This window comes from Balaenoptera physalus (assembly GCF_965194825.1).
Source record: "Balaenoptera physalus genome assembly, chromosome: 2".
Classification (NCBI taxonomy): Eukaryota; Metazoa; Chordata; class Mammalia; order Artiodactyla; family Balaenopteridae; genus Balaenoptera; species Balaenoptera physalus.
This window is the reverse complement of record NC_138883.1, coordinates 119,126,492-119,151,912: the sequence shown is the minus strand read 5'-3', so window position 1 is coordinate 119,151,912 and position 25,421 is coordinate 119,126,492. Positions and strand designations below refer to the sequence as shown.

Here is a 25,421-nt window from a genome sequence, read left to right as displayed (position 1 = left end):
AGGTAGCTCCAAGAGTAACAGCTCATATATTACTTATATAATATGTTGATTGGCATGTACCAGGTAAATCGTTTGTACTTTTCTATGCCTTCTCACCTGGGTCCTGCAGTGTATACCATTTGAATGTGCCAGCTGAACAGAGGATGGGCTTTGGCTGACTATGGGTGGGCCCTGGATTGAGAAGCCTGGTTGGGGTGAGTGAGACTTTTAGCTTTCTGGGTCTGCTGCAGATGTTCCATTAGCTCAGTGAAGGTGTCCAAGTCAGGGTAGAACACTAGTAGTATGAGGTCAATACCAGTTGCTGTGGGAGAAGAACAGAGCAGGAAACTCTTGAATAAATAATTAGTGGGAGGATAAGTTGGTAGACTGACTATCTAATGGACATATATCCAAATAACATGGGTTTGACCATGAGATGGAGATGTTTTCTTTTTTTTTTTTGGCCGAGCTGTGTAGCTTGCAGGATCTTAGTTCCCTGACCAGGGATTGAACCCGGGCCTACAGCAGTGAAAGCACTAACCACTGGACCACCAGGGAACTCCCTGGAGATGTTTTCTTAGGGTGGCTGTGTGGTACTGACAGTTCAGACTGTCCTCCAAGTGTTGGAACCCAGTGGAGAAAGGGTTGATGGGGAGTCATTCCCATCTCTCTAGAGTGGAGTGGAGTATGGATTTTCCCTACTTTGCTGTTGAAACTTTTTTTACTTTTGTCCTCCTGTAACCTTCCATATCCTATTTAATTTCCCTGATGGCTAATGATGTAAATAAGACCGAGGACATTGGGAGGTGGGAGAAGGCCCGCAGAAGAGAGTGAGTCAGGAGCTATTCATTGAGACTCTTCTGAATGTGTGTGGCTTTTGCTTTGTGTTAATTTAGGCAGTAATGGAGCCCGTTTGGCCCATGCTGTAGATGGTCCTAGCTATGAGGCATGGCTTTCTTCCTTCTCCAGTCACACTTTGCCTTTTGTGTGTCACAGCATGGACAGGTGTTCCTGCTCATGTTGCTTGGCTTGCCTGCCTTTTGGCTTTGGTTCTGAGCTGTAGTGCTACAAGTCCTAATGGACTCCTTTTTTGTAAATAACAGCTTTACTGAGATATAATTCACATACCATACAGTTCACTCATTAAAAGTGTACAATTCGTTGGTTTTTAATATATTCTCAGAGTCATGCAGTTATCACCACAATCAACTTTAGAACAGTTTTATCACCTAAAGAAGAAACTCGCCTTGGTAGTCACTCCCCATTTCCCCCAAACCCACCTACTTTTTGTCTACTCTTTTTGCCTGTTGTGCACATTTCACATAGATGGAATCATACAATATATGGCCATTTGTGTCTGGTTTCTCTCAGCGTGTTTTCAAGGTTCATACATGTTGTAGCATGTATCAGTATTTCACTTCTTTTTATTGCTAAATAATATTCCATTGTATGGATATACACCACATTTTATTTACCCATTCATTAGTTGATAAACAATTGAGTTGTGTCCATTTTTTGGCTATTATGAATGATGCTGCTGTGAATATTTGTTTATGAGGTTTTTTTGTTTAGATCTGTGTCTTCATTTCCTTTGGGAGTGGAATTGCTGGGTCATATGGTAGCTCTGTGTTTAACCTTTTGAGGAAGTGCCCCACGGTTTTCCAAAGTGACTGCACCATTTTACATTACCACTAGCAGTGTATGAGGGTTCCAGTTTCTCTACATCTTTGCCAATATTTGTTATCATTTTTTACCTGTAGCCATTCTAGTGAGTGTGAAGTGATATCTCAGTGTGGTTTTGATTTGCATTTCCCTGATGACTAATGATGTTGAGCAACTTTTCAGGTTCTTATTGGCCATTTATGTATCTTCTTGGAAAAATGGCTATTCTGATTCTTTGCCCATTTTAAAACTGAGTTGTCTTTTTACTATTTATTTGTGAGAGTTCTTTATATAGTCTAGATACAAATCCCTTATCAAATGTGTGCATTCTGTGGGTGGTGTTTTCACTTTCTTTCTTTTTAAAAAAAAAAAAAAATTATTTATTTATTTATTTTGGCTGCACTGGGTCTTAGTTGTGACATGCGGGATCTTTAGTTGCTGCATGCATATGGGATCTAGTTCCCTGACCAGGGATCGAACCCAGGCTCCCTGCATTGGGAGCGTGGAGTCTCAGCCACTGGACCACCTGGGAAATCCCCTGTTTTTTCACTTTCTTGATGGTGTCCTTTGAAGCACAAAAGTTTTCAGTTTTAATGTAGTTCAATTTATCTGTTTTTTCTTTTGTTGCTTGTGCTTTTGGTATCAAAGGAGGCTTTGCCTAACCCAAGGTCACAAGTATTTAATCCTATGTTTTCTTCTAAGAGTTTTATAGTTTTAGCTCTTACATTAGGTCTGTGACCCATTTGGAGTTAGATTTTTTGTTTGTTTGTTTGTTTTTGTTTTTGGGGGGTTTTTTTTGGCCTCGCTATGCAGCTTGCAGAATCTTAGTTCCATGACCAGGGATTGAACATGGACCATAGCAGTGAAAGCGCTGAGTCCTAACCACTGGACCGCCAGGGAATTTCCTGGAGTTAGTTTTTGTATATGATGTGAGGAAGGGGTAAGCTTCATTTTTTCTGCATGTGGATATCCACTTGTCCCAGTAACATTTATGGAAGTGAGGTTTTGAATTGGTCCTTTCACTCCTCATTTTCTGCCTGACAAAAAGAGAAAATTCACACCTTGAGTTTTATTTACTAAGTACATCATTTTCCTACCCAAATGGTATATCCCACACAGCTGCAACGATATTTCCTTTTTATCATTAGACAGATTACATCAATGCCAGTTTCATGGATGGCTACAAACAGAAGAATGCTTACATTGGGACACAAGGTAAGTAGTCCGCCCCTCACAAATTGGTTTTGTGTCATCTACCTGTGATTGTTGGCATCAGATGATAGCATAATTTTTAAAGGAAATGGTAACTTGAGGTGATGTTGCAGCCACTAGATCCTGGCCTTTCATAAAGATTGAGGGTTATTGAGGAAGGCAGATGAGAGGTGTAGAGTTTCTGTACCAGATGTGCCTGGAAACTCACTGCATAGAGATAAACTAGAGATTTGAACACACAACATTACTACAAGTTTTTGGACTGTGTCTTAGTGTTGCCAACCCAGGGGAATGGGACATCAGAGTTCACTGGCCAGTGAGATGCTCTTTATGTCGAGTAGGACATAAAGGAATGGCAATGGGACTTCCCAGAGATTGAGTTCAGTCTATGAATGGGTGTTGCTGGCTTAAGAGGCTTTTGCTGGTCCCTGTACCATCACAGAGCACGCCAGCAGTCTCTTGACATGGATAGTCTTTGCTAGGTCTGACAGTGAAGTATTGGGCGCTCTAGGAGGATTTCACACGGAGCCTCTGTTAATATTCTTGTGGGTCCTAGTACTACTCCTGACCTGTTCTTTGCCATCTCAATGAGAATGCCAGGTTTCCTTCAAAGAGGGTGGTGAGAAATCTCAACATAGGAGGACATGACAGGCCATCATATGGAATTAAGGCCCTTTGACCATTGTGGAATATGGCCAGCAAGAGATCTGGCGGATACCTCCTTAACCAAATGATCACACTTAATATCACCAATAATGGACAAATAGATATTATATGCCTCCTGTTGTGGTATAGTGAGAACTACACAAGATAACCTATGTTGTATGTTGCCAGTTTTGTTTTTTTAAAAATAAATAAATTTATTTATTTATTTAAATTTTGACTGCGTTGGGTCTTCATTGCTGGGCGCAGGCTTTCTCTATTTGCAGCTAGTGGGGGATACTCTTCATTGCGGAGCACGGGCTTTAGTTGTGGCACGTGAGCTCAGTAGCTGTGGCTCGTGGGCTGTAGAGCGCAGGCTCCATAGCTGTGGCGCCCGGGCTTAGTTGCTCCGCGGCATGTGGGATCTTCCCAGACCAGGGCTCGAACCCGTGTCCCCTGCATTGGCAGGCGGATTCTTAACCACTGTGCCACCAGGGAAGTCCTGTTGCCAGTTTTTAAGTCTGAATCTAATAATGAGAACAAACCTGACAAATCCAGATTGTGGAACATACTAGAGATCTGGCTTAGACTTTTCAAAGTTAATGCCATGGGGGAAAAAAAAAAGACAGGGAACTGTTCTGGATTAAAGGAGACTAAAGAGATATTGATAACCAAAGGCAGTGTGTCATCCATACTTGCAAACTCAATTTGGAAAAAAATTTGTTAAGGACAAACTATTGGGACAGTTGGAGACTGTGTATTAGATAATATTATTGTATTAATGTTTAATTGCTGCAGTGTGATAATGGGATTGTTCTACAGGAGAATGTTCTTGTTCTTCTAAATATGTGTTCGAGTATTTAGGAGTGAAATGTCATAATGTCTGAAGCTTAAATAGTTGAGTAAAAGAGAAAATATGTGTTGTGTATATATAGAGAAGCAGGCTTTGCAAAACAATAGCTAAAAATGGTAGCTTTCGAGCTAAAGAATGTATGAGTACATTGTACCGTTCTTTCAACTTTTTTTTTTTTTTGATTTATTTTTGGCTGCGTTGGGTCTTCGTTGCTGCGCACGGGCTTTCTCTAGTTGCGGCGAGTGGGGGCTACCCTTCGTGGTGGTGCGCAGGCTTCTCATTGTGGTGGCTTCTCTTGTTGCGGAGCATGGGCTCTAGGCGTGCGAGCTTCAGTAGTTGCGGCACGTGGGCTCAGTAGTTGTGGCTCGCAGGCTCTAGAGCGCGGGCTCTAGAGCGCAGGCTCAGTAGTTGTGGCGCACGGGCTTAGTTGCTCCGCGGCATGTGGGATCTACCCAGACCAGGGATCAAACCCGTGTCCCTTGCATTGGCAGGCAGATTCTTAACCACTGCGCCACCAGGGAAGTTCCTCAACTTTTGGTAGGTTTCAAATTTTTCAAAATAGAAGTTGAGGGAGAAGAAAAGGGAAAAGGGCCTTTGGATTCTTGGTATATTGTAATTGGTCTGATGGTCACAGATTTATTTTTTTTCCCTTAGGAGGGACTACTCTCTCCAACAAGAGTCCTTTCAAGACCCTAGGAAGAAATAAGAGAACTATCAGGAAAGATTTTTGGCAGGTATAGATTAGGATGTGATCTGCCTGAGAAGTAGGGCTTTGTTGAGGAGGATGACCGTGGCATGGATGGGCTTATGGAGGGTAAGGATTGACTGTAGGGGTCTCAGAATGCTCCTCTCTCCAGGTTTAGAAGGCAAGGACACTTCTTAGAGTTGCTAGTTCTGCAGGGATTGGATCCTTTAGGCTGGCTCTGAAGGCCCTGTCCAGGAGAAGAGGCTCATCCAGGAGTACGAGAGAGAGGATTTCTTGAGTTAAACACTGATCTTCTTTAGAAGGCATCAGCACTCTGTTAGGACTGGAAAATGGGATCTTGTGATGTTGAGAAGGCTGGTTTGATTTGTCTGGTTAACCTTCTTGGCTGTATTCAGTATTCTGATTTTTATTCATAATATTTCTAATAATATCTGTCATTTATTGAAAGTATCTATTATATATTAGATATATAATCACCATCTAATTATTATAGACACTCTGCAAGGAAGGTTTATTAATCCACAAACAAACTGAAGCCCAAAGAGGTTAGGTGACCTTGGGTCACACAGCTAGTAAGTGACACAGACAGGATTGGGCACATGTCTGTTTGATTCAAAAGTCCTTGCAAGCCAGGTTAGTGGATTGTTTCATCCATGTCAGCATAAACTGCTGACTTTATTTCTTCACAGAAGTCTACTGTTAAAGAGTCTAATCTGGGAAGTGTAACTTTCCCTTCTAAATCTCTCTTTTATGCCTTTGAGGAAATTATGACCCTTATCTGTCCAGCCTTGAGTCTAAGTGGTATTATCAGGTGCTCTGATTGGCAACACCAATTTTGCCAGTGGTTTGAATGTGGAAAATAAAGTATATGAGAGCTGCTGTGATGCAGTATAGTGCTATGTGAACAAGGCTAAGAGTCAGAGGTGGGAAAAGGGTGTTTTTATTATCTTCTTGACATGCATGCTGTGGTAATGCCATGTCCATTGTAGAAAATGAAGATGAAAATCACTCATAACCCAGAGACCCAGAGAAAATGTTAACATTTTGCAGCATCTCCTTCTAAACCTCATTCTGTGCATACAAATAGATATGGACATATAAACTATCTAACAAAATGGGCTTTTTCTATACATTATCTCTTTTTTCTGTTGATGGTTGTCTTGTGGATACCTTTCCATAGCAAAAATACAGATCTTATAATATCACCTATATGGACTGCTTAAATTTGGGGGTATGCCATAATTTAACATCCTCTCTTGTTAGACATTTAGCTTGTTTCCAAGACTTCACATGCTCCTGGCAGTGTCCACTTCTGCAAAGAGGGAATTCTAGTATCATAAAATGTTAGTGCTTCCTAAGAGACTTTAGCAAAAATGGTAGTGCAATTAGCAGATTTCCACGACAAAATCAGCCCTTGGTACTGCCCTGCTTCCCTGAAAGCAAAGGAGGAAAAAGCACTAGGGAAGTACAAGGAATTATCCTCAGTTGTTACTCACTTGATTGAAAGGGAGTTACTGGCTCACAGGCATCTTCAACGTTCCTGCTGAGTGCCCAGCCCTGTACAGATTCTAACTCTAAAAGGAGTAGTTGATGACATAGCCCTTGCCCTCAGCACCATGTTTGGCTGAGATATGATTACTTCTCACAAAGTAAAATGACTGATGTAAGACCATATACATTAAATAGTTAAGATGTTTTGATCCAGATGTGCCATCAAGAGCTGAGATGAGAGGAAGCCCTACAAGGAATGTGGTGTTGGGGCTTCCCTGGTGGCACAGTGGTTAAGAATCCGCCTGCCAACGCAGGGGACACGGGTTTGAGCCCTGGTCCGGGAAGATCCCACATGCCGCGGAGCAGCTAAGCCCGCGAGCCACAACTACTGAAGCCCGCATGCCACAACTACTGAAGCCCGCGCGCCTAGAGCCCGTGCTCTGCAACAAGAGAAGCCACCGCAATGAGAAGCCCACGCACCGCAACGAAGAGTAGCCCCCACTTGCCACAACTAAAAGAAAGCCCGCGTGCAGCAACGAAGACCCAACACGGCCATAAATAAATAAATAAATAAATTTTTTTTAAAAAGGAATGTGGTGTTAAGAGAAAGCTTTAAGGAAGAGGCAGCACTTGAAAATGGGTAGAGTGTTGATTATTTTGCAGTGTATAGAAATATCGAACAACATATAAATCCCTGTATGTTGTACACCAGGAACTAACATAGTGTTGTAGGCCAATTATATTTCGAAAACAAACTCATAGAAAAAGAGATCATATTTATGGTTACCAGGGGTTGGGGGGAGGGGGAAATTGGATGAAGGCAGTCAGAAGGTACAAATTTCTTGATATAAGCTGAATAAGTACTAGGGATGTAATGTGCAATGTGATAAATATAATTAACACTGCTGTGTGTTATACATGAAAGCTGTTAAGAAAGTAGAACCTAAGAGTTCTCATCACAAGGAAAAAGGTTTTTTTTTTTTTTTCCTTTTAAATTTTGTATCTATATGAGGTGATGGATGTTCACTAAACTTATTGTGGTGATCATTTCATGATATAAATAAGTCAAATCATTATGCTCTCTATACCTTAAACTTACACAGTGCTGTATGCCAATTATAGCTCAATAAAACCGGAAGGAAAAAAAAAAAAAAGAAAATGGGTAGAAAGTCCAATGGCGATGGAGGTGAGAGAATGTGAACAAAGGAATAGAGGCAGAAGTGAGCTTGTGTGTCTATATTGTGATGAAGCAATTTTTTAGAAAGATTAAACTGGCAAGGGTATCCGGAATAGACTGGAAGAAAAATTCCTATTCAGAAAAGTAAACCAAGGTGGTATTACAGGAACTCAGACAAAAGATGATATGGTCTTTGTGGCAGTGAATTTCGGCAGGAAGACCAGGATAGGGGCAAAAGGGTAAAAACCAAAAACATTACAAAGGCAAAAAAAATCTAGGACTTGGTGTCTGTTTCTGAGAGATGAAAGAAATGGGTAAGTCAGAGTTGACTCCAGCTTTTTGAGACTGAGTGATTTAAGAATGTCAGTACTGTTAACAGAGTTGAGAAAGTAGAGAAAGAAAGCTAATTTTGAAGGAGGAGACTGAATTGCAAACATGCGGAGTCTGAGGAGATGGATGAGGGGACATGGAAGGGGAATGGTTTAGTAGGCAACTGGTGATTATAAGGCTTAGGTGAGGTGAAAACAGCTAGAGACATGTGCACAGTTGACACTCTCAGTCTGGATGTGATACCTGAAGCCCTGTTGATGAGGCTCTAAGAGGATATGTAGCAATGCTTCTCAAACTGTAGCCTATCTACAATTTTACCTGGGAATCTTGTTAAAATGCAGACTGTGCATTTCTAATACTCTCCCATACAATGCTGGTGCTGCTTGCCCAAGGACCACCCTGAATAGCAGGGATATAGTCAAAAAGGCAGGGAGCCAGTGTATGTGCTTTGGAGTTAGTAGTTGGGAAAAAACAGAAGAGCCTAAGAAGGAAAGAAGAGCTTCCCAGGGTCACGTTCCTTGTCTTCTACTTTCATTGCAGGCCCTTTGGAGAATACCTATCGTGATTTCTGGCTCATGGTATGGGAGCAAAAAGTCTTGGTGATTGTCATGACCACCCGGTGAGTTCATCCCTTTTCTACCCATTGCACTTCCCCCCCTCCCCCGTCCCCAAGCATGGGTGGTTCTAGAGGGGAGTTTAGCTCTTAGAAACAACGAGGATTAGGAAAGCCATGGCAAAGAGTTTGAGATGTCTTGGCTTTTTCTTAGCTGACCCAAAGTTAACAGAGCCAGGGTATGGTGGAGATTGATAGATCTAACTTGTCAAAGCTTTAATCCATGGCTCTGGTGACCCTGTGCCAGTTACAGCCTATCCTGAGGTCCTGGCCTTAATAACTACTAGAGGAAGCATTGGGAAACATGGAGCAATTTACTTTTAGCCTGCTCCCTACTTCCAAAGGTCAGCCGTCTTCCTGGCTTCTGAATTACCAGTTCCCCTTAGTTCTCCCTTTCCCTACTACTTTTGACCATTTTTCTTCTTGTTCATATTTCCACCTGTAGGAGAACTTGAAAAAAAGAGATGTGAAACATAATAGGTCAGGCAGGAAGCTCTTGATGAAAGGAATATTTTTGAAATTTTGGTGTACATATCTGGCAAAACTTTAGGAATTACTATTTCATGAGTATCATCATTATCATTACGATAATTATAACCCATTTCAGATGAGGAGAAAAAAATTAATGAGAATGTTTGCTCAGATCCCTTCCTCATGGCACTGTTTACAAGCCACCTTTGATTCGGAGGGGAGGTAGTAGAAGAAGTACCACCTTGGAGTACTTTGGAGCCACTGAAGAGTAGTGAGGTGGACTTTAGGCCTTTACATAAACCTCCTGTTGGCATCCCAGGAACTGTGCCTTTCCCACTCCTCTATCAGCCAAAGGCTCTCATTGGGGAAGAGAATGAACAGTAACTGAGATATAGGGCAGGGAGTTCGACCTGGCCCACCATATTTTCTCTACTGTCTTTCTTTGTCCACCCAGTATTTATGCCAGATATGTGAGGAGTACCAAGAGGTATCAGGAAAGGGACCAAATGGATGTAGCTGGTGCTCAATAAATGTCCACTAAATGAGTACATGCAGAAAATTTAGCTGTTGTTACATCTGTTTAGAATGAAGGTTTCCTTTTTCTGCCAAGAAACAAGGGGATAGATTAGACAGAAGCAATGCAAGAGATGACATTTCTGCCTAAGGGTACAGCAGGTCATGGGTAGAGCAGAGTTATTGTTGTGGAGAAGAAGGATGGAAGGCTTATCTTTCTCTGTGTGTCTTCAGCTTCGAGGAGGGCGGCAGGAGAAAGTGTGGCCAATACTGGCCTTTAGAAAAAGACTCTCGGATCCGATTTGGCTTCCTCACAGTGACCAATCTAGGCGTGGAGAATATGAACCATTATAAGAAAACAACGCTAGAAATTCACAACACAGAGGTAAATTTTATTTTCTCACTCTTTTGAAGCTGGGGGAAAACCTTTACTGTAAAGAAAATGTCCAAAGGGAATAGGCAGGATTCCAGGGAGCTTATAAGTTACTTCCATTCTTCTGGAAACAGGATCAGGATATTCAGCTCAGAGCCAGAGTAGCCATATTGTCTCAACACAACAGTGGCATTACTTAGGAATGAAACTTTTTATAACATAAGAAATCTGGATCATATAATATAGGAATTCTGCCCTCTCCAGACATTTAATCTTTCCTTTGCGTTCGTAGAGAAGCAATTGTGGAGAAACTTGAGGGTGATAGGAACCTTGGTGATAGCGATTCCAGAGGGTTGAGAATCTGGAAAAGCCAAAGGTAGTCAGAGGCAAGGAGAAATGACCTCACTAACTTTTGCTTCTTTTTTCATCCAAGGAACGGCAGAAACGCCACGTGACCCACTTTCAGTTCCTGAGCTGGCCAGATTATGGTGTCCCTTCCTCGGCAGCTTCCCTTATTGATTTCTTGAGAGCCGTCAGGAACCAGCAGAGGCTGGCCGTCAGCAGCATGGGAGCACGCTCCAAAGGGCAGTGCCCTGAGCCACCCATTGTGGTCCATTGCAGTGCAGGCATTGGCAGGACAGGTAATGCACCTGATGCAGCTCTTGGAGCATCCAGAGGCACTAAGGGTGGGGGAGGAATAACAAAGCTCTTAGTTGCCAGAATGTGAGTATTTGATCCATTGGTGGTGAATTGCCATGAAAAATTCCTGTTTAATGTCCTTTTAGTATCCCTAGTGTTAGGTGTACTGGCCAGAATATATACTTCACAAGCCAAGTCCTCTAGGGGTTTGATGCTTTATACATCCCATCAGCATGATTATCTTCTGATCCCATCACTGTCACCTGGGTGTCCCAGAGGGCTCAGCTGGGCTGTTGCTTTCTTCCCATACCCTTCCCTGGGGAGGTTTCCACCCTGGACCGTGCTCTCCATTCTGGAACCAGTTAGCAGCTTTTGCCTTAAGGGGATGTACATTGCAGGGACTGTTGGCCTTCTAGTTCAGAGGTCCCTTTGGGAGAAAGGAAGAATAGGTTTGTGTTAGGTCTCTGTGGAGAAGTTATGGAATCTGAAAATTAGGGCCCAGGTGTGGAAGTGCTGTCATTCTGTCTGGGATCGAAGCAAGAAGTCCCTCTGTCACCTTCCCACCTACTCTTCCTATTACCCCCATATATGTCCTGAGAGACAAGAGGCCTTCTCATTTCTCTGGCCTTCAACACTCCCTGTGACCTCCTCCTTGAGCCCTTTCAGGCCTAAGGCCAACTGGCCTCCTGCCATGAGGCACCTTGCCATTGAATTCATTCATCCAATCCTGCCTGGGTTATTTGGTAGAGGGAGGGAAAGAGGAGAGGTAGATCAGGTATGACCACTTCCTTCCTTTCTTCAGGTACCTTCTGCTCATTGGACATCTGCCTGGCACAGCTGGAGGAGCTTGGCACCCTAAATGTGTTCCAGACAGTGTCCCGCATGAGGACCCAGAGGGCCTTCAGCATCCAGACCCCTGAGCAGTACTATTTCTGCTACAAGGCAATCCTGGAGTTTGCAGAGAGGGAGGGCATGGTGCCCTCCAGCCACAACCTCCTGGCCATGGAGGGTCAGTAACTGTCCCACGAGCCTCCTATCTGCTGGCCAGACTTCCTTAAACTACCCTGGACACCGCTGAGCCTATAGGTTGCCATCAGTTACACTGAAGCCATGGACCAACCTCTTTCTTGTGTCTCCCGGCGCACGCGTGCACGCAAGGCAGCCTTTCCCTTTGGCTAGATAGATGTGGTGAAATTGCCACTAGAAAGGGCCAGCAGCAATGTGTTCTTAATTCCTAGCACCTGCTATCGAACTGTGCCTTATTAAAACCAAATTGTGGCTATCGATTTTTGCCAGGGGCCCCGAGGTAAGTGGGGAAGGAACCTCCCTTCCCCCCTTTCCCAATGCCATTCTCCTTCTCAAGGTCTTTTTCCATTCCTTCCCTTTGCTAGGATTTGATGGGGAGGTTTGGTGAGCATCCACCTCCTTCCCAGAGAGCTTGACCAAGTTACATATTCTAGAGAACGTCCTGAGTGCCAAGCACGTTTATACCTAGGGCGTGTATTCCAGTCTTTTCTGTCATTCTCTGTGTGTGCGTGTGTGTATGTGCACTTATGTGTATGAGTCCATACGTACGTGTGTATATAATATATACTGTATGTGATAATATGGTCGTATTCTATAAATACATATACACAGAGATACTCCTTTGTAGAAGTTCCTGGGGCTTCTTGTTGCAGTTCAGGACTCCTCGCTTTTTGGATCCTACTGTTTATCCTGGACGAGCTGGGGTTGGGGATCATGTTGCCTGTTGTCAGACCGCAGAGTGGTGGAAGAGGACACACACACATCCACTCTCCATGCTCCTGCCACAGGCCCTCATCCTTATATAATGACTTATCTCTCTCCAGGATGCTGCCTGTTGGAGCCAAGAATACTGGTTTGTGGTGACACTGGTTTAATTCAGCATGGATTGCCCTTATCTAATGGTTTTTCTCTGTTTACTTTGCCAATTTTGGGAATAGACCGCCACTGTGATTCCAGACCCTCTCTCCCCTCTCCCTATCCCTTGGGGATTGGGATCTGGGCAGAGATGAATTCACTGAGCAGCCAGAGCCAAAAGCAATCGGTACGAAGTCTTAGAAGGAAAGACAGGGAGCCCACGTGTGAGAGAGAGGAAACTACATACTATGAGACTCCCTCCCTGAGAGAATGAGCTGGGGCCCCTTTTTCTTTTGCTAGAACGTTCTTTTTCTTATGCAACTTGGCCCTGTCCACTCATATGCCCATCTCTTTCTTGCCTACTAGCCTGCCAGACCCTGGAGCTCAAGCTGGGTGGGTTCTGTGTCAATAAAAAGCTTAACCCCTGTCTGGGTGAAGCAGTCCCCTGCGATCACTGTTTTCCCCCTGTTCATTCAACCTGTCCCTGTCTGCTCCCGGCCTACCTAGCCTGATATGCCAGGGATGGAATCAAGAGTCCTAGCATTCCACATTCCCAAGAAAATCCCAGGAACCCCTAAAACTTCTTCCCCTATCACAGATGAGGTTGGCAGCTGATCAGACCTCAATAATTTTATACTGTAATAAGCTCTTTGAATGTATATATTCTTATTTTTACAATCTTTTCATTTTGTATTTAACGTCAATGGACTGAGTCAGATTCAGAAAATAATTGTAATGTTCATATTCGATATCTTACAGCGATACAGTTTTGTATTTACATATAAATATACCGACGTGATCAAATCCTTTTAGCTTCATCAATTTAGTAGCAGTCTGGGGCTGGGAAGGTGAGGAGGGGCTCCAAGAGCTGGTCCGGGAGGGATGGGGAGGCAGGGAGGAACCCAAGGCCTCATAGCCTTTCAGTTCTGAGAGCTGCCCATCTTGCCCAAGGCCATGGCCCAGCTCTGGGCAGACAAAGGGAACCAGCACCAGTTGACTGCTTGCCAAGTGCCAGTCACTGTGGTTGGTGCTTGCCCCCCAGTACCTCATTTAAACCTCACAACAATCCAGTGAGATGTTATTCTCCCTTCCTTCTGTTTCTGTGTAGATGAGAAAGGTAAGGTACAGAGGGTTACAGTGAGGGTTACAGCGAAGGTAAGGTTTAGCAGGTCCAGCTCTAGAACTGGAGCTCAAGTTGATCTGCTTACAAAGCTTTGGCCTCTTTACTGCGTTGCTATCTCAAAGATCGAGATAGTGTTTTGTCTTTGGAAATGAGTTTTTTTAATGTTCTATTCAAGGTATAGACAGTTCTTAAGTTCCAGGTAGTTGATCTTGACTAGATCTGTATGTAATAGACAAGAAGGGTTTCTGACAGAGTTGGTGACTGATTCTCCCAGATAGGACCTCCTGGTACAGGTCCTCAAGTCTGCAGGGTACCAGAGGGGTCATTCTCCCAGGGAAACCCCATACATTTGGTTACACTGGTACCTTTGTGGGAAGATCTTGAGTCATTTGCATCTCTCTCTTAGAGTAGAACCAGAAGCTTTGTCCACGTAGGACCACTCCCCATGCTGTGTAGCTCCTCCCTGTTGACCAGTGACACCTGTGCAGTTGGAGCAGTTCTGGCATGGGGTGTTCTTAATAAAAGTGACAGCAGCTGATATTTACTGGTTGCTTAACTCTATTCCAGGTACTGTTCAAAGTGCTTTCTCTGTATTATCTCATTCACCCTCAAACCAAACTTTTGAGGTACGTATTGACAGAAGAGAAAAACTGAGGCACAGGAAAATTAACTTGCCACAGCAAGAACTCGGACCATCTGACTCAGACCTCTAAGGATCCATCTCCTGATCTTCCAACAAAATATTCTTGAGTTTCTTACCTTAATCAAGAGCTGATGTATAGTGCAAAAATTAAGCCAGACCTGTCTTTGGATGAGCCTCTATTCCCTTGGGGGCAAGCAAGCATAATAGGTAAACAGATACATGAAATCTGGGAAATCAGGTTAGGGGTTTGGGGAAGTATGCAGGAAACAAGATTAATGATAAAAGATTTGGAGGAGGTGGCCTTGAAATGTCATTTATTTGAAGAGACTGTAGCCCAACTGCTGTGTAAATTCAGAAGTTATGCATGAGTTCTTCATGGCACATCTAAGGATTGGTGAGGTTATCACTTGCGAGGGCTCCATAAAAATGCAGTTTCCTGGGTCCTGCTCAGTAGGTGGTTGAGTGAGTGGCAGGATGAGACAGGTTTTTGAACCACTGTTTTAGTCCATGCCCCTGACTCTAAGGAAGGTTAGCAAATTGATGTCTCCTAAATCTGAGAGAAAGAGATTAATAGCTTCCCCCCGACTGCTGTAGTCTGCTTGTAGCCTTTACCCTTGGGAAGATAATTAATACTCAGTGTGAGCCTACCTGTGTTGGGTGTTAAAGGAGATAAAGGGGAAGAGAGAGGAGGAGCCCTGAATTTGTCCAGGAAGTCAAGGCTGTCACATAGGAGATTTGGTGAACAAAGCAAGAGAACCCACAATCAAATGCTGGATTGCACAGTTGAGAACGTAAGATGAAGAAAGTGTGCAGGGGAGAGAGAATATTGTGGGTAACTCAGGCTTCTGCTTCTGATTTGACTGCTATTTTTTTCACTTAATTTACTCCCTCTAGGCTTAGTCCCTTCATTCTGCCCATCCCTGTTAGCTAGGATGGGACTCCTGAGGTGAAGGGTACCCCAGCATCCTCAGCCTGGGAGGTTCACCATTGTCAATCTCCATGTCACAATGTGCAGGTAAAGGAAAAAATGCGACTGGTTCTTGGGAGACTGGACTATTTAGCATCATACCTTGAGGAAGATGGGACTCCTGCCCTTACGGTATTCCCATCTCTAGAGACAACCAGACACATATGGAAACTCTCACAAATCAGACACCTGCAGGTAGGTGGGTCAGGAGGTATGGCCAGGTAGAAAAGCCTTCTTAGAGTGACTGAGCTCTTTGGTAGTTTTGAGATCTCACCACTCAACTCAAGCCAGGTCCTAGCTTTTGTAAAAGAAGGTGCTGTATTAGATGATCCTACTGCAGGCCCTTCAACTCTGAGGGTCTAGTTCTTTGCTGGATGATGCAAATGCCTATAGAGGAACCATCAGACCCTCCTCTGGTTGGGTCAGCTCCCACTTGAAATCCCCAGTTTTAGCTTGTTTTCAAAGTCTCCTCTTTCAAGGTGCAGCCACCTCCCTATTCCCTCAGTTCCCTTCCCACTTGGCCCCCAACTTGGTAAGCAGCAAGTCTCCCCTATTATCCCCAGGCTATCCCATAGGCCTTTAAGGTTTCTGTGCTGTTACATGTGGGGCAGACAGGATGACTCAGAGTGGAGGAATGAACTAATCAAGCTACCAGAGCTCCCAACTGAGGTCTTAGGTTTGTCTCCAGCCTTGGTTACTAGCAAGACTACTACCCCCAGACCATCATTAGCTAACCAAGGACAGGAGCTAAAAGCTCCACCAGTTTGGGAACTATATTTCCTCTTGGGAGATATTCACCCTATAGTTAACCATCACACAAACAGTTGTGAATATCAAGTGTTTTGGACTGCACTGCTCTTAACTGACCACAGAGAAGACTGGGTCTTTTCCACAAATAGAAATCTAGCACTCTCAGAATCCTGTTGCAGTGTTTAGCCTTCCTTCACCCCTCACCATAGCTTTCACAAAATCCTTCTTTTTGTTTAAGCTAAATCTGGCGTTCTGCAGTCTTAAATGCTCTCATTTTTTTCTGGCTAAGGCCAACATGGACATAACTAACTAAACCGGAAACCTAGAGTGTTGGATGGAGATGGGGAGCAGTGATCCCTTTTCGACAACTTAGGGTAATATGTTCCTGATACAGTTTTTAGGACTAAGATGAAGGTGAAAGTAGGAAAGCAAGACAGTGAGTTGTGTAGAGAAGGTAGTCAAAAAAGTCACAGCGCCCTCTTCCCCACTCTAGGCTCACTTCTTTCTACCCCTCCCCCTGCATCAGCACCTGGTTACTTCTCTAAGCTAATATAGTTATCTTAGCCTCAAGACTGGCCAGATGCACAGCTGAGTCTAGGTCACCCACTTTATCCTGTAAAGTCTGTTTTGCCTCCTTGGCCTTTAATGAATACCTATTCTGTGGCCAGCAGCCAGTGGACGTATGGAGTATGATGTTCAGAGCAGATGCTAGGCTGGAGATATCAGTTGGGGACTTAGTTTAGATAGAAGCTAGGAGCCTTGGAAGTGGGTGAGAACAAAGACAAATGAAGAGAGCAAGAAGAGAGGAGAGACCCTTGGGAGCCACCAATATTTAGGGGAGGATGGAGGAAGAAAAACCTGGGAAAGATTCTGATTAATAGGCAGAGGTAACCAAGGTCAAGACTAGGCTGTGTTCTCACAGACTGGTGAGAGGTGGGGAGTAGCTGGGATGAATGAACAGGATTAATAAATGGAGGTTCACTAGTGATGTTGGGGCAGGGGCTGACAAGGAGGAGGCATGAGTGGGAGGTGAAGAAATAGAGACTGCAGTGCTTGGGGTTCACTTCAACCAAAGCAAGGCCCACCTTTATCTCTTACGTGTTAGACCTCTGAATAAGATTTCATTTGAACAAAGGAACCTGCTGCCTTAAAAAAAAATCATCGAACAACTGATATGCAGAAGAAAACACTTTGAAAGCATAAAGCTGGGTAAACTGGGAACATATTGTTACATTTGTTTTCTAGATTTGGGCTGAAGTGACCTAGAGGGGTAAATAATGCTAGGTGAGAGCAAAACATTTCAAGGCAGTGAATAGCAGTCTTAAAACCCAATAAAAACATTCCAAGCCTCCAGTCACCTAGAAATCAGAAATATGGCATATGTACAACATATAAACCAGTTGGTTGCCAGAGAAATGGAGTTTCTAATTTACACAGTGGAATTTTGGGGTTCTTTAAGCCTGTCCTGGTCTCCTCTCAAACTGGAACACCAGGGACTTTGCATTTGAAAGACCAGGAGAAGAGGGAGTGTCGACAAGATAAAGGAAGAAAGGGTCCTACAACATTTGAGTGCTAGGCATACTTTATTTTTAATCTCACAACAACCCACTGCAGTAGGTATTCTTTTTTTCTTTTTTTCTTTTGGTATTCTTATTCTTTGTTTACAGATAAGGGAATTGAAAAGATAAATGACTTGCCAAAGACATCCAGCTAGGAAGTGGCTAAACTGGGATTCTGACCAATAGCTTGAGCTTTCCCCCTTGAACGTATAAGGCACTTTGGGTTGGAAGTGGGAAGCAAGCCTCAGATGCCCCTCACCTGGATATTCCCAAACTGGCAATGGTCTCCTTTAGCTGGCAGAGTTTCTGTCATCAGGACACTGGCACTGACATCTTTTTGGCAGAGCCACTGAAGTGCAGGCCCTAAATATCTCTCAATCACCACCTACCATAAGCACCCTAAAGAACTGTGAGGGTGTGTGTGTGTGATGCCTAGGAGGCAGGGTGTCAGAAGGTGTGATAGTTTTGAGTATATGTGGTTGTGAGTTGAGGATGCATGTATGTGACTGGGAGACAAATTGCTTCTTTGAGGATAATTTTTTTGGAAAGGGCCAGAAATCATTTAAAACTATCTGGGGACAAACTGCTCTCGGAGTCAGGGAGGGAAGGCGTGTGGAGCAAGAGGGGAAGCTGTTTTTCTCCAGAAGTCCCAACTTGGATCATGGATCTTAATGTGTATAGAGACAGCATGTGGTGGAATGGACAAAGCTCAGGCAGACTCGCCTTGGCAACTTGGCTTGGGCAAGTCACTCTACTACTCTGAGCCTCAGTTTGCTCAACTGCAAATACGAAAATCCCTAACTCATACAAAAGAGGACTCCTGGGAATCAGAACCTGGCTTCCCCATGGGACTTCTCCAAGGAAGGCCTTCACCCAGATCTATTCACTCTTTTGTCCTCACTGATAGGGTAGGGGAGAGGTGGGGTGGATGCAACCTTCAGTGAAGCTGGAAGGCCAATGTCTCCAAATCAAATTCTTAATTTCCCAGAGTCTGGGAGTGGCTGTGCTACGCAGGCATCAATGTACTGAGTCAGAAACAATCACTGGACGCCTTCTGAGGGGCTTTCTTGCCTGACCGCTGGGGGCACTGGGGGCTCAGAGGTGAATTAGATGGAGTTGCTTCCCTCGAGGAGCTCAGTCTAGGGAGCATTCAAGAGGGGATTTCCATCAGCGTGGTGCACTTAGGAGGGTCAGAAGTGTCAGCGAAGTCTGGTTCTCTGAGCAGGAGTAACTGTTCTGGTTGCAAATGCTCCATAAGTAACTTCCTTCAGCGTATACCCCCTGCAGTCCAGGCTTACAGTCAGATGCTTGGGCCTTTGGCCTCCACAGAAGTTCAGAGCCTCACTAGGTGTATTAAAGCGCATTTTTATCATCACATGTGAGCCTCATAACGGTAAGGACTGCCATGTTAACTTGTACAGGACAGGAGGCTGAACCACAGGTAATAAGACTAAGTGCAAACCATAGGACTCAACTTCCAGACTAATGTTCTTTCTGCTCTACCCACTCTGCCTCATCTTACATTCACACAGTATCTGTTATGCCTTCATTTAGGGCAGAGCCTCTTGGGAAATAGAGCACAAATCTGAGATAGGGCTCCAGACATCAGAAGGTGTTTGTTCTGATAAGGAAAAACTTGGTCTTCCCTCTAGGGAGCCCCCAGTCTGAGAATGAACCTCAGCTTCCATGGCCCTGCTAGGTGCTGGGCCTCCCACTGAACACACGCTCTTCACCTCCTGGTCTTTCCCCCTTTACACCCTTCAGTGATTCCATCAACCAACCTGCCACCCAAATTCTAGTCCCTACTTCACCTGAGATGACCTACTTCCCTTCCCAAATCAGTATTTCTTCCCACCTGCCCTCTCTCCTTAGTAGCAAGCTTCCCTCCCCATCAGAGTCCCCCCCACCCCCGTGGACTCTGAGGGAGGGAAGGGTCCTTAGAGCCTGTCTTTCTACCCCAGTTTTCACCCCTATTTCACAGGAGAGAAACAGGCCCATAGGGAGGAGGGGACTTGCCTAAGGATATAGTACTAAGTCACTGGCCACACTAAATCTGGAAGCCAGCTTACCAAACCACTAGCCTCAAGGCTCTTCTACCTCTTCATACACCAGGCCACTGACTCCTCCTTTCCCTCCATTACCCACACTGAATCAGTCACCCAGTCCTCTGGAGTCTTTCTCAAACACATCTCTCTGTTTTTATTCTTGCTTATCCATTGCCACTGCCCTAGTCAAGTCTTCATTACATCTCACCTGAACTGTTAGGACAGCCTAACTGGCAGCAGGCTCTCATTCTGCCCACAGGCCTTTAAGGCCCTTCACATTCTGCACACCCCACCTCATCCACACTAGCTTCCTTTACTGGATACCTCAATCAACAGATCTTTCCCACTCACTCGTCTTGTATTCTGGCCCCAGGCTCAGCTCTGTTGAGCACAGACATGTGGGGTAGCCTCCCCCACCCCTCCAAAACACTACAAATGATTCAGGGAAGCATCTGAGTCAAGAGTTTTGACTTGAGGGCTGCTGAAGGTAGGGAAGGGTTTCTGGATTGGGGGGCTGGGAGAAAGAGAAGAAACCTCTTGGCTCCCTCCATCTACCCCTCCCACCAGAAGATGTACCTCTGTAGTCTCCAAACCCACTATTACAACAGCCATTCTGCCTCACCTTGCTGCCTGTAGGCACCCCTCATTCAACCCACCCTCAGAATCCATCCAGCTGCTGGGATGTTGAGCATCTTAAACCATAGTTCTGGGCCTGTGGTCCTGTGACCGGCCATGCTGCTTGCACATTCTGCAGTGCAAGTCTAAGAATATTAACAAGGTAGTAAAGTCTTCTGCTCTTTGACTGCATCTTTCCAACCCTGAGTTTCATTACTACAGCCACACTTGCAATGGTTCTTAATGTTTCTTTGCATTTACCTCTTTGTGTCCTTTGCTGAGAATAACTTGCCCCTCCATTTCTACCTGAGTGCCACCTTCTCCATGAAGACTTCACCCAGTTTTCCTCAGCTAGAAAGAATCTCCCTGCTCTGAGCTTCTGTGGATGTCTAATTACATATACATTTTCCACCTTGCCTTAGCTCTTTCTGTAGCATCTCCTCAGCTAGGTCTGATGCCCTTGGAGGGTACATAGTGAGCATCTCATTCAGTCTCTGTAATCCCACCCAAGCAGCAGGTGCGGTATGAATGTGTCTGCCTCACCCCAGTAGGTGCTTAGGCAAATGCCTGTTGCCCCAACACAGGACTTCCAGCTTATACCGCTCATTTTTAGGCAGGCACTTAACAGAATGGGTCGGACACAGGTTACACAGACAGGGGCGTCGGGACATTCCAGCCAGTCACTAGGGTATCCTTACCCGCCTCCCTCTGCCCAGCTCCAAATGGGGTGTGTGTATGAAGGAAGTGGGGGCCAGGTAGCCCCGCTAGCTCCTCCTCCGGGTCCACCCAGCGGATCTTTGAGTCCCAAGAGGTCTCCTAGTCCAAGGGCCTCAAGAAACTCGAAGCGGCGGTGCGGCAGAGATAGGGACCTCTGCCAGAGATGCGCCTCCCACTCACGACTAGTTTAATTAATTTGTTTATATTTTTTGGAGGGAGGGGGCGTTCAATGAAGGGGAAGAGGTGGAGCGAGGGGAGGAGGCGGGCCCAGTATGACTGACGCGAGCACCGGGGAGCCAATGGCCCGTGGGGGGCGTTCCCCCCCATTCAGTACTCCTCGCCTGGCTCGGAAGGTATGTTAAACAGCTGCTTTTAATTTGGTCTCCCCAATCTCGAGGGTTTGGGGGGCTTGTTTGCCGGCCGGTCGCTTTGGCCAGTCCGCCATGGTGTAGGCGCTGCGGGCCCTGGGACGGAACTAGGGGAGGCTCGGAGTCCGGTGGCCGAGGGAGCCGAGCGAGGGGCAGGCCAGGAAGGAGAGCTCTTGGCGCCGCCCGCTCACCAGTGTGCGTTTCCAAGCCGGGCCGGATCCGTGGGGAGGGGGTCGGCCCGGCCCGGGGTCGCCAGTGCTCTGGCCGTGCTGCCTAGTTTATTTCACCGAGCAGTCGGTTTCGGTAGGTTTGGGCGACGGACTGGGTAAGGGGCCGGCAGGAGGAGAGCCCCCTCGCTCCTGCAATGCCTTAAAAAATTATTGTAGAGAAGAAAAAAGGGGAGATTCCATACACCAACTGGAACCGGGCCCGGGCTGCGGCGCGCGGGCTCGGCAGGGGGCGGCGGCCTGAGCCAAGCCGGCCGGGCTCACTGAGCCCGCGGCACCGGGAGTTGGTCGAGAGCTGGAGTTAGCGACCGAGACCGGGCCCGCGGCTTTCCCCGCTAACCACGCCGGGCGAGGGCGGCAGCGGCCCGGGGGTTTTGTTTCTGTCCGCAAACTTGTCGGAGGGGGCGGTGGGCGCGCTCCGAAGAGGCGCGGGCGCCTAGGGCCCGCGGTTGTTATGGACTCTGGGGGCGGGGGCAACGCCGGACTTGCGGGAGGGGCGGCCGGGGGCGGGGGAGGCCACCGGAAAGAGCACCAGCGCCTCGGCACTAGACCCATGCGCCGGTCTGGGCTCTCCGAACTCCCGGGCCGTGGCAGTAGAGCCAGCATTCGGCGCTGGAACCCGGCCTGGGGTTGTGGAAAACCTCCACGAACTCGGCGGCCGCGACCCGCGGCCCCAGCTGATCCCCTTGCAAACATGGAGCTGCCTCCTTCCCCGCCCACCCCAAGGCAGCGACGGTGGCTCCCTTCCCCTCCCCCGGCCGTGCTGTTTGCCCGCGGATGGGGCGGGGGTGGGGGTACGGGCGTGTGAGCGCGCCCACGAGGGGGTGGCCTGAAAGGGGCAGTGAAGGTCGGAAACTGGGAAAACAATCTCCACGCTCGGAATCGGGAAAAGGAAATGCATCAGCCGGCGGGAGGGGCGCGGGGGGCGCGCCTGTCAGCCGGGATGGCGACCGTGGGCTGGGAGGCGGGGCGCCGGCGCGAACCGCCGAGGCCGGGCGGGGCGACGCCGGGAGAAGAGGCGCAGGGGCCCGGGCTCATGGAGCGCCGGGATACCACTGCCTCCACTCCCTGGCCTAGCCTGTTTACTATCTACTCCAGCGACGGCTTGTGCAACCGGCCCGGAGAGGAGCTGAGGGGCGGGGCCTTTCCCTCTCTCTTCCACCCATCTCGGGCTCCTCCAGAGGGCCCGCCTTCTCTTGTCTTCCACTGGCTGGGCGAAGCTCCCTTTTTTCCTTCTCGGTTGTTGATTGGATGACATTCTCCCGAGCTCCGCCTATCGGAGGCCGGGCTGGAGTTTAAGTTGCTAAGATTTTTTTCCGTGAAGGGCGGAGGGAGGATTCCTGCGGCATACGTGAGGCGCAAGGGTCCCGCCCCTACTTCTGATTGGTGGGGTGGATAGTCCCGCCTCCTCCGGCGCAGAGAGCTTGGAGGGGGAAGTCCACCCCTGTTCCCCGCCCCCTCCCCTAGCGTGTGTGCGCGCTCAGCACATGTGTGAGGCCCGCCTAGCTCCTTCGAACAGTCCTCCCGCCCGGAAGTCCCGGGCTTGGAGCCCTTGGCAAGGGGGGCGGGGAGAGCCAAGAGGCACACAATGATTTCTCCAAGTCTCGAGATCTGGTAGCCTTTGCGACGAAGTTAGGGGTTGCCGGTGTACGGTGGCTTTGGGGGACTTAGCTCTCGGGGTTCTGCAAGGGTTGGGAGGAGGGTGTGGGGTCTATCCTTCCTCGCCAAGTACTAAAGTTCTGACCCCGCGGCCTGGCTTTTCCCGCGGCTCTCGACTTCCTGGAAATCGCCCTAGGCTTAAGCTTGAGAACGCTGCGGACGTTGGCAGAGTGTTTTCTTCCCAGCACAAGGCAGCCGCTGTCCTTACTTGGCTTTATCAAAAACTCTGAGCAACTTAGGATTGGCCTGGATGCCTTAGGCAAGACCCAGGGCAGCTCATCCCCTGTTGACAGAAAAGTCGAGGGCGGCCCAATTATGCTTGGGTTCCAAGTGGTTCTTGATGTCCAGGTGGGAGCGCCGTGTGGCACCCAGTCCAGGGAGCGGAGGACGGCCCAGATTTAAAATAGCCCTCGGTCAGTTCTGCATAATTACCTCTTCTTCGTAACCTCCTAGAGGTTTGGCCTGGGGGTCTCGTTTGTTTCGTTGGTGTGACTTATTTTTTGAGCTCCGTCCTGGGGCAGGGCTTAGCTCCCGGCGAGGCTGCTCCCATCTGTCGGCTATTCATGGAGTTCACAGTTCGCTGCCTTGTCCTTGCGGCTTGGAGTCAGGCCCACCTGTTGCCAGCGCTCATTTCTTGTGGTCTCCGGCAGACTGCAGAGGGAGGACAAGGTAGGACCTAGGAGTGAGTTACCTGGGGCCTGCCTCTTGGATACTGACTCAGCTCTCTTGGGGGAGTAGCCTTTTTGCGGAAGAGAGCGGGAAAACTCTAGTCCCGCCCCCTCCCCTCCTGGCGCTCCGTGAGCGCCCCCCAAAGCAAGGCCAGCGTCAGTTCGCCCTATTTAGTGAATAAATAAAAGCCACCTAGGTATCGCAAGCACTTTGTCTCTCTGTTCAAGGCCATATTACCTACACAGAGAGGGCCTAGGGACTGTCATTAACACTCGTTGGCCAAGGAGGGAACAGTTCTTATTATTGTCCCCAACTCTGGAATTTTTATCATTTCCCTTAAGTGTGGCGTAGGATTCATTTATGCCGTGGCCTGTTTGGTCTCCTTCCTCAGTTCTTCGAGTCTGAAGCCTCCAGTTCTACTCTGGAGATCGCTAGTGCCTTACGCTTCACGCTCCGCCTTCCGGAGGCTTGCCAGGGCGTTGGCTCTTAGGGCCCTGCCCTCATTTTGGTTATCTCCGCCCTCTTAGGACTGCATATTCAGGTTTAGGGAGTGTCTGCGATAGAAGTATGCAGCCACCACTAGCTGCGGGCTGAACAACCCCTGGGACTATTCCTCGACTTTGGTCTCCAGCCCTTAATTCTGTATTCTATACTTACTGAAAGGAGCTGTCGGCTGCTCCGTATATTTGTGTTTACAAGGAGGCAGTGTGCGGAAATGTAAATTGTAGAGAACTGTATGGGAATGATGAGGTTCTCTTTATCATTTTTTTGTAAGGGGGTCCTGCAGGGTGGCAATGCTGCTGCCTCTCCCTTTCAAATCCCAGGGCATCGAATTCCCGCTGCTGAGCTCCGCACCACCTCCTGTTTCAGGCCCTGGAACTCTCTGCGCTTCAGTCTCTAGTGTAAACATTCCACAAAAGGACTGCTAAGGTTCAGCCTCCTCGCGCAGGGCGGAGTCAGCTTCTTCCTAGACGGGCATCCTAGCCAATAGAGGCTCCTACCGGCGTCGAGATACCCAATCCGATGGTTGGGGGCGGGGCCTGGCCCGGCAGTGCGGTAGGAGGAGACTATCTCACGGACATTTTTACCCCACATCGGTTACTTACCTTCCTGGGGCAGCCAGAGAGATAGGGGTAGCCTTCCAATGCAATGACCGGCGAGGGCGGGAGCGGAGTTGTTGGGCCTGTAGCTGAGACGGCAAGGGGCGGGACATGTGGAGTCCTCCAATGAGACGTGAAGAGCTTCCCTGCTTCCTCCAATAGTGTTGCGGCTTGGGGGTGGGATTCAGCAATTCGTCTCCAATAGGCGGGGTTGAGTTAGGGAAGCTCCCCGCCAATAGGGGCGTGGAGAAGGTGAGCGGCTTTCCCCCCCACCTCCCCTCCCAGCCGGGGGGGAAGGGGCGGGCAGTCGGCAGCCAGGGCGCAGCGATTGGCTAAACCTTTGACAGGCGGATAGTACGGCCTGTGCGGAGCGAAGTTGAGTCTTCCCTCTGCGGGGCGGGCCGGGTGAGTGGGCGGGATTTCCCGGGTAACAGAGA

General features: G+C 47.4%; 2 protein-coding genes and 1 long non-coding RNA gene across 3 annotated transcripts in view; 2 read left to right on the top strand and 1 right to left on the bottom strand.

Annotated features, from left to right (window-relative positions):
- PTPN9 (protein tyrosine phosphatase non-receptor type 9) overlaps window positions 1-12,304 on the top strand; it is a 79,931-nt gene extending 67,627 nt beyond the window's left edge. The window contains exons 9-13 of the mRNA XM_082452630.1: window positions 2,790-2,856; window positions 8,593-8,671; window positions 9,884-10,034; window positions 10,456-10,663; window positions 11,464-12,304. Of these exons, the coding sequence (XP_082308756.1) occupies window positions 2,790-2,856; window positions 8,593-8,671; window positions 9,884-10,034; window positions 10,456-10,663; window positions 11,464-11,678 (720 nt within the window). The 3' untranslated portion in view covers window positions 11,679-12,304. The remainder of the gene's footprint in view (window positions 1-2,789; window positions 2,857-8,592; window positions 8,672-9,883; window positions 10,035-10,455; window positions 10,664-11,463) is intronic.
- LOC309656372 lies at window positions 10,829-25,290 on the bottom strand. The gene is made up of 2 exons (XR_014261307.1): window positions 24,991-25,290; window positions 10,829-11,088 (listed from the first exon to the last, which is right to left on the bottom strand). It is a non-coding gene; the product is annotated as an uncharacterized lncRNA (long non-coding RNA).
- Window positions 21,294-25,421, top strand: part of SIN3A (SIN3 transcription regulator family member A) — a 66,022-nt gene continuing 61,894 nt past the window's right edge. Inside the window, exon 1 of the mRNA XM_082452608.1 lies at window positions 21,294-21,314. The gene's annotated coding sequence lies outside the window, so the exon portion shown is untranslated. The remainder of the gene's footprint in view (window positions 21,315-25,421) is intronic.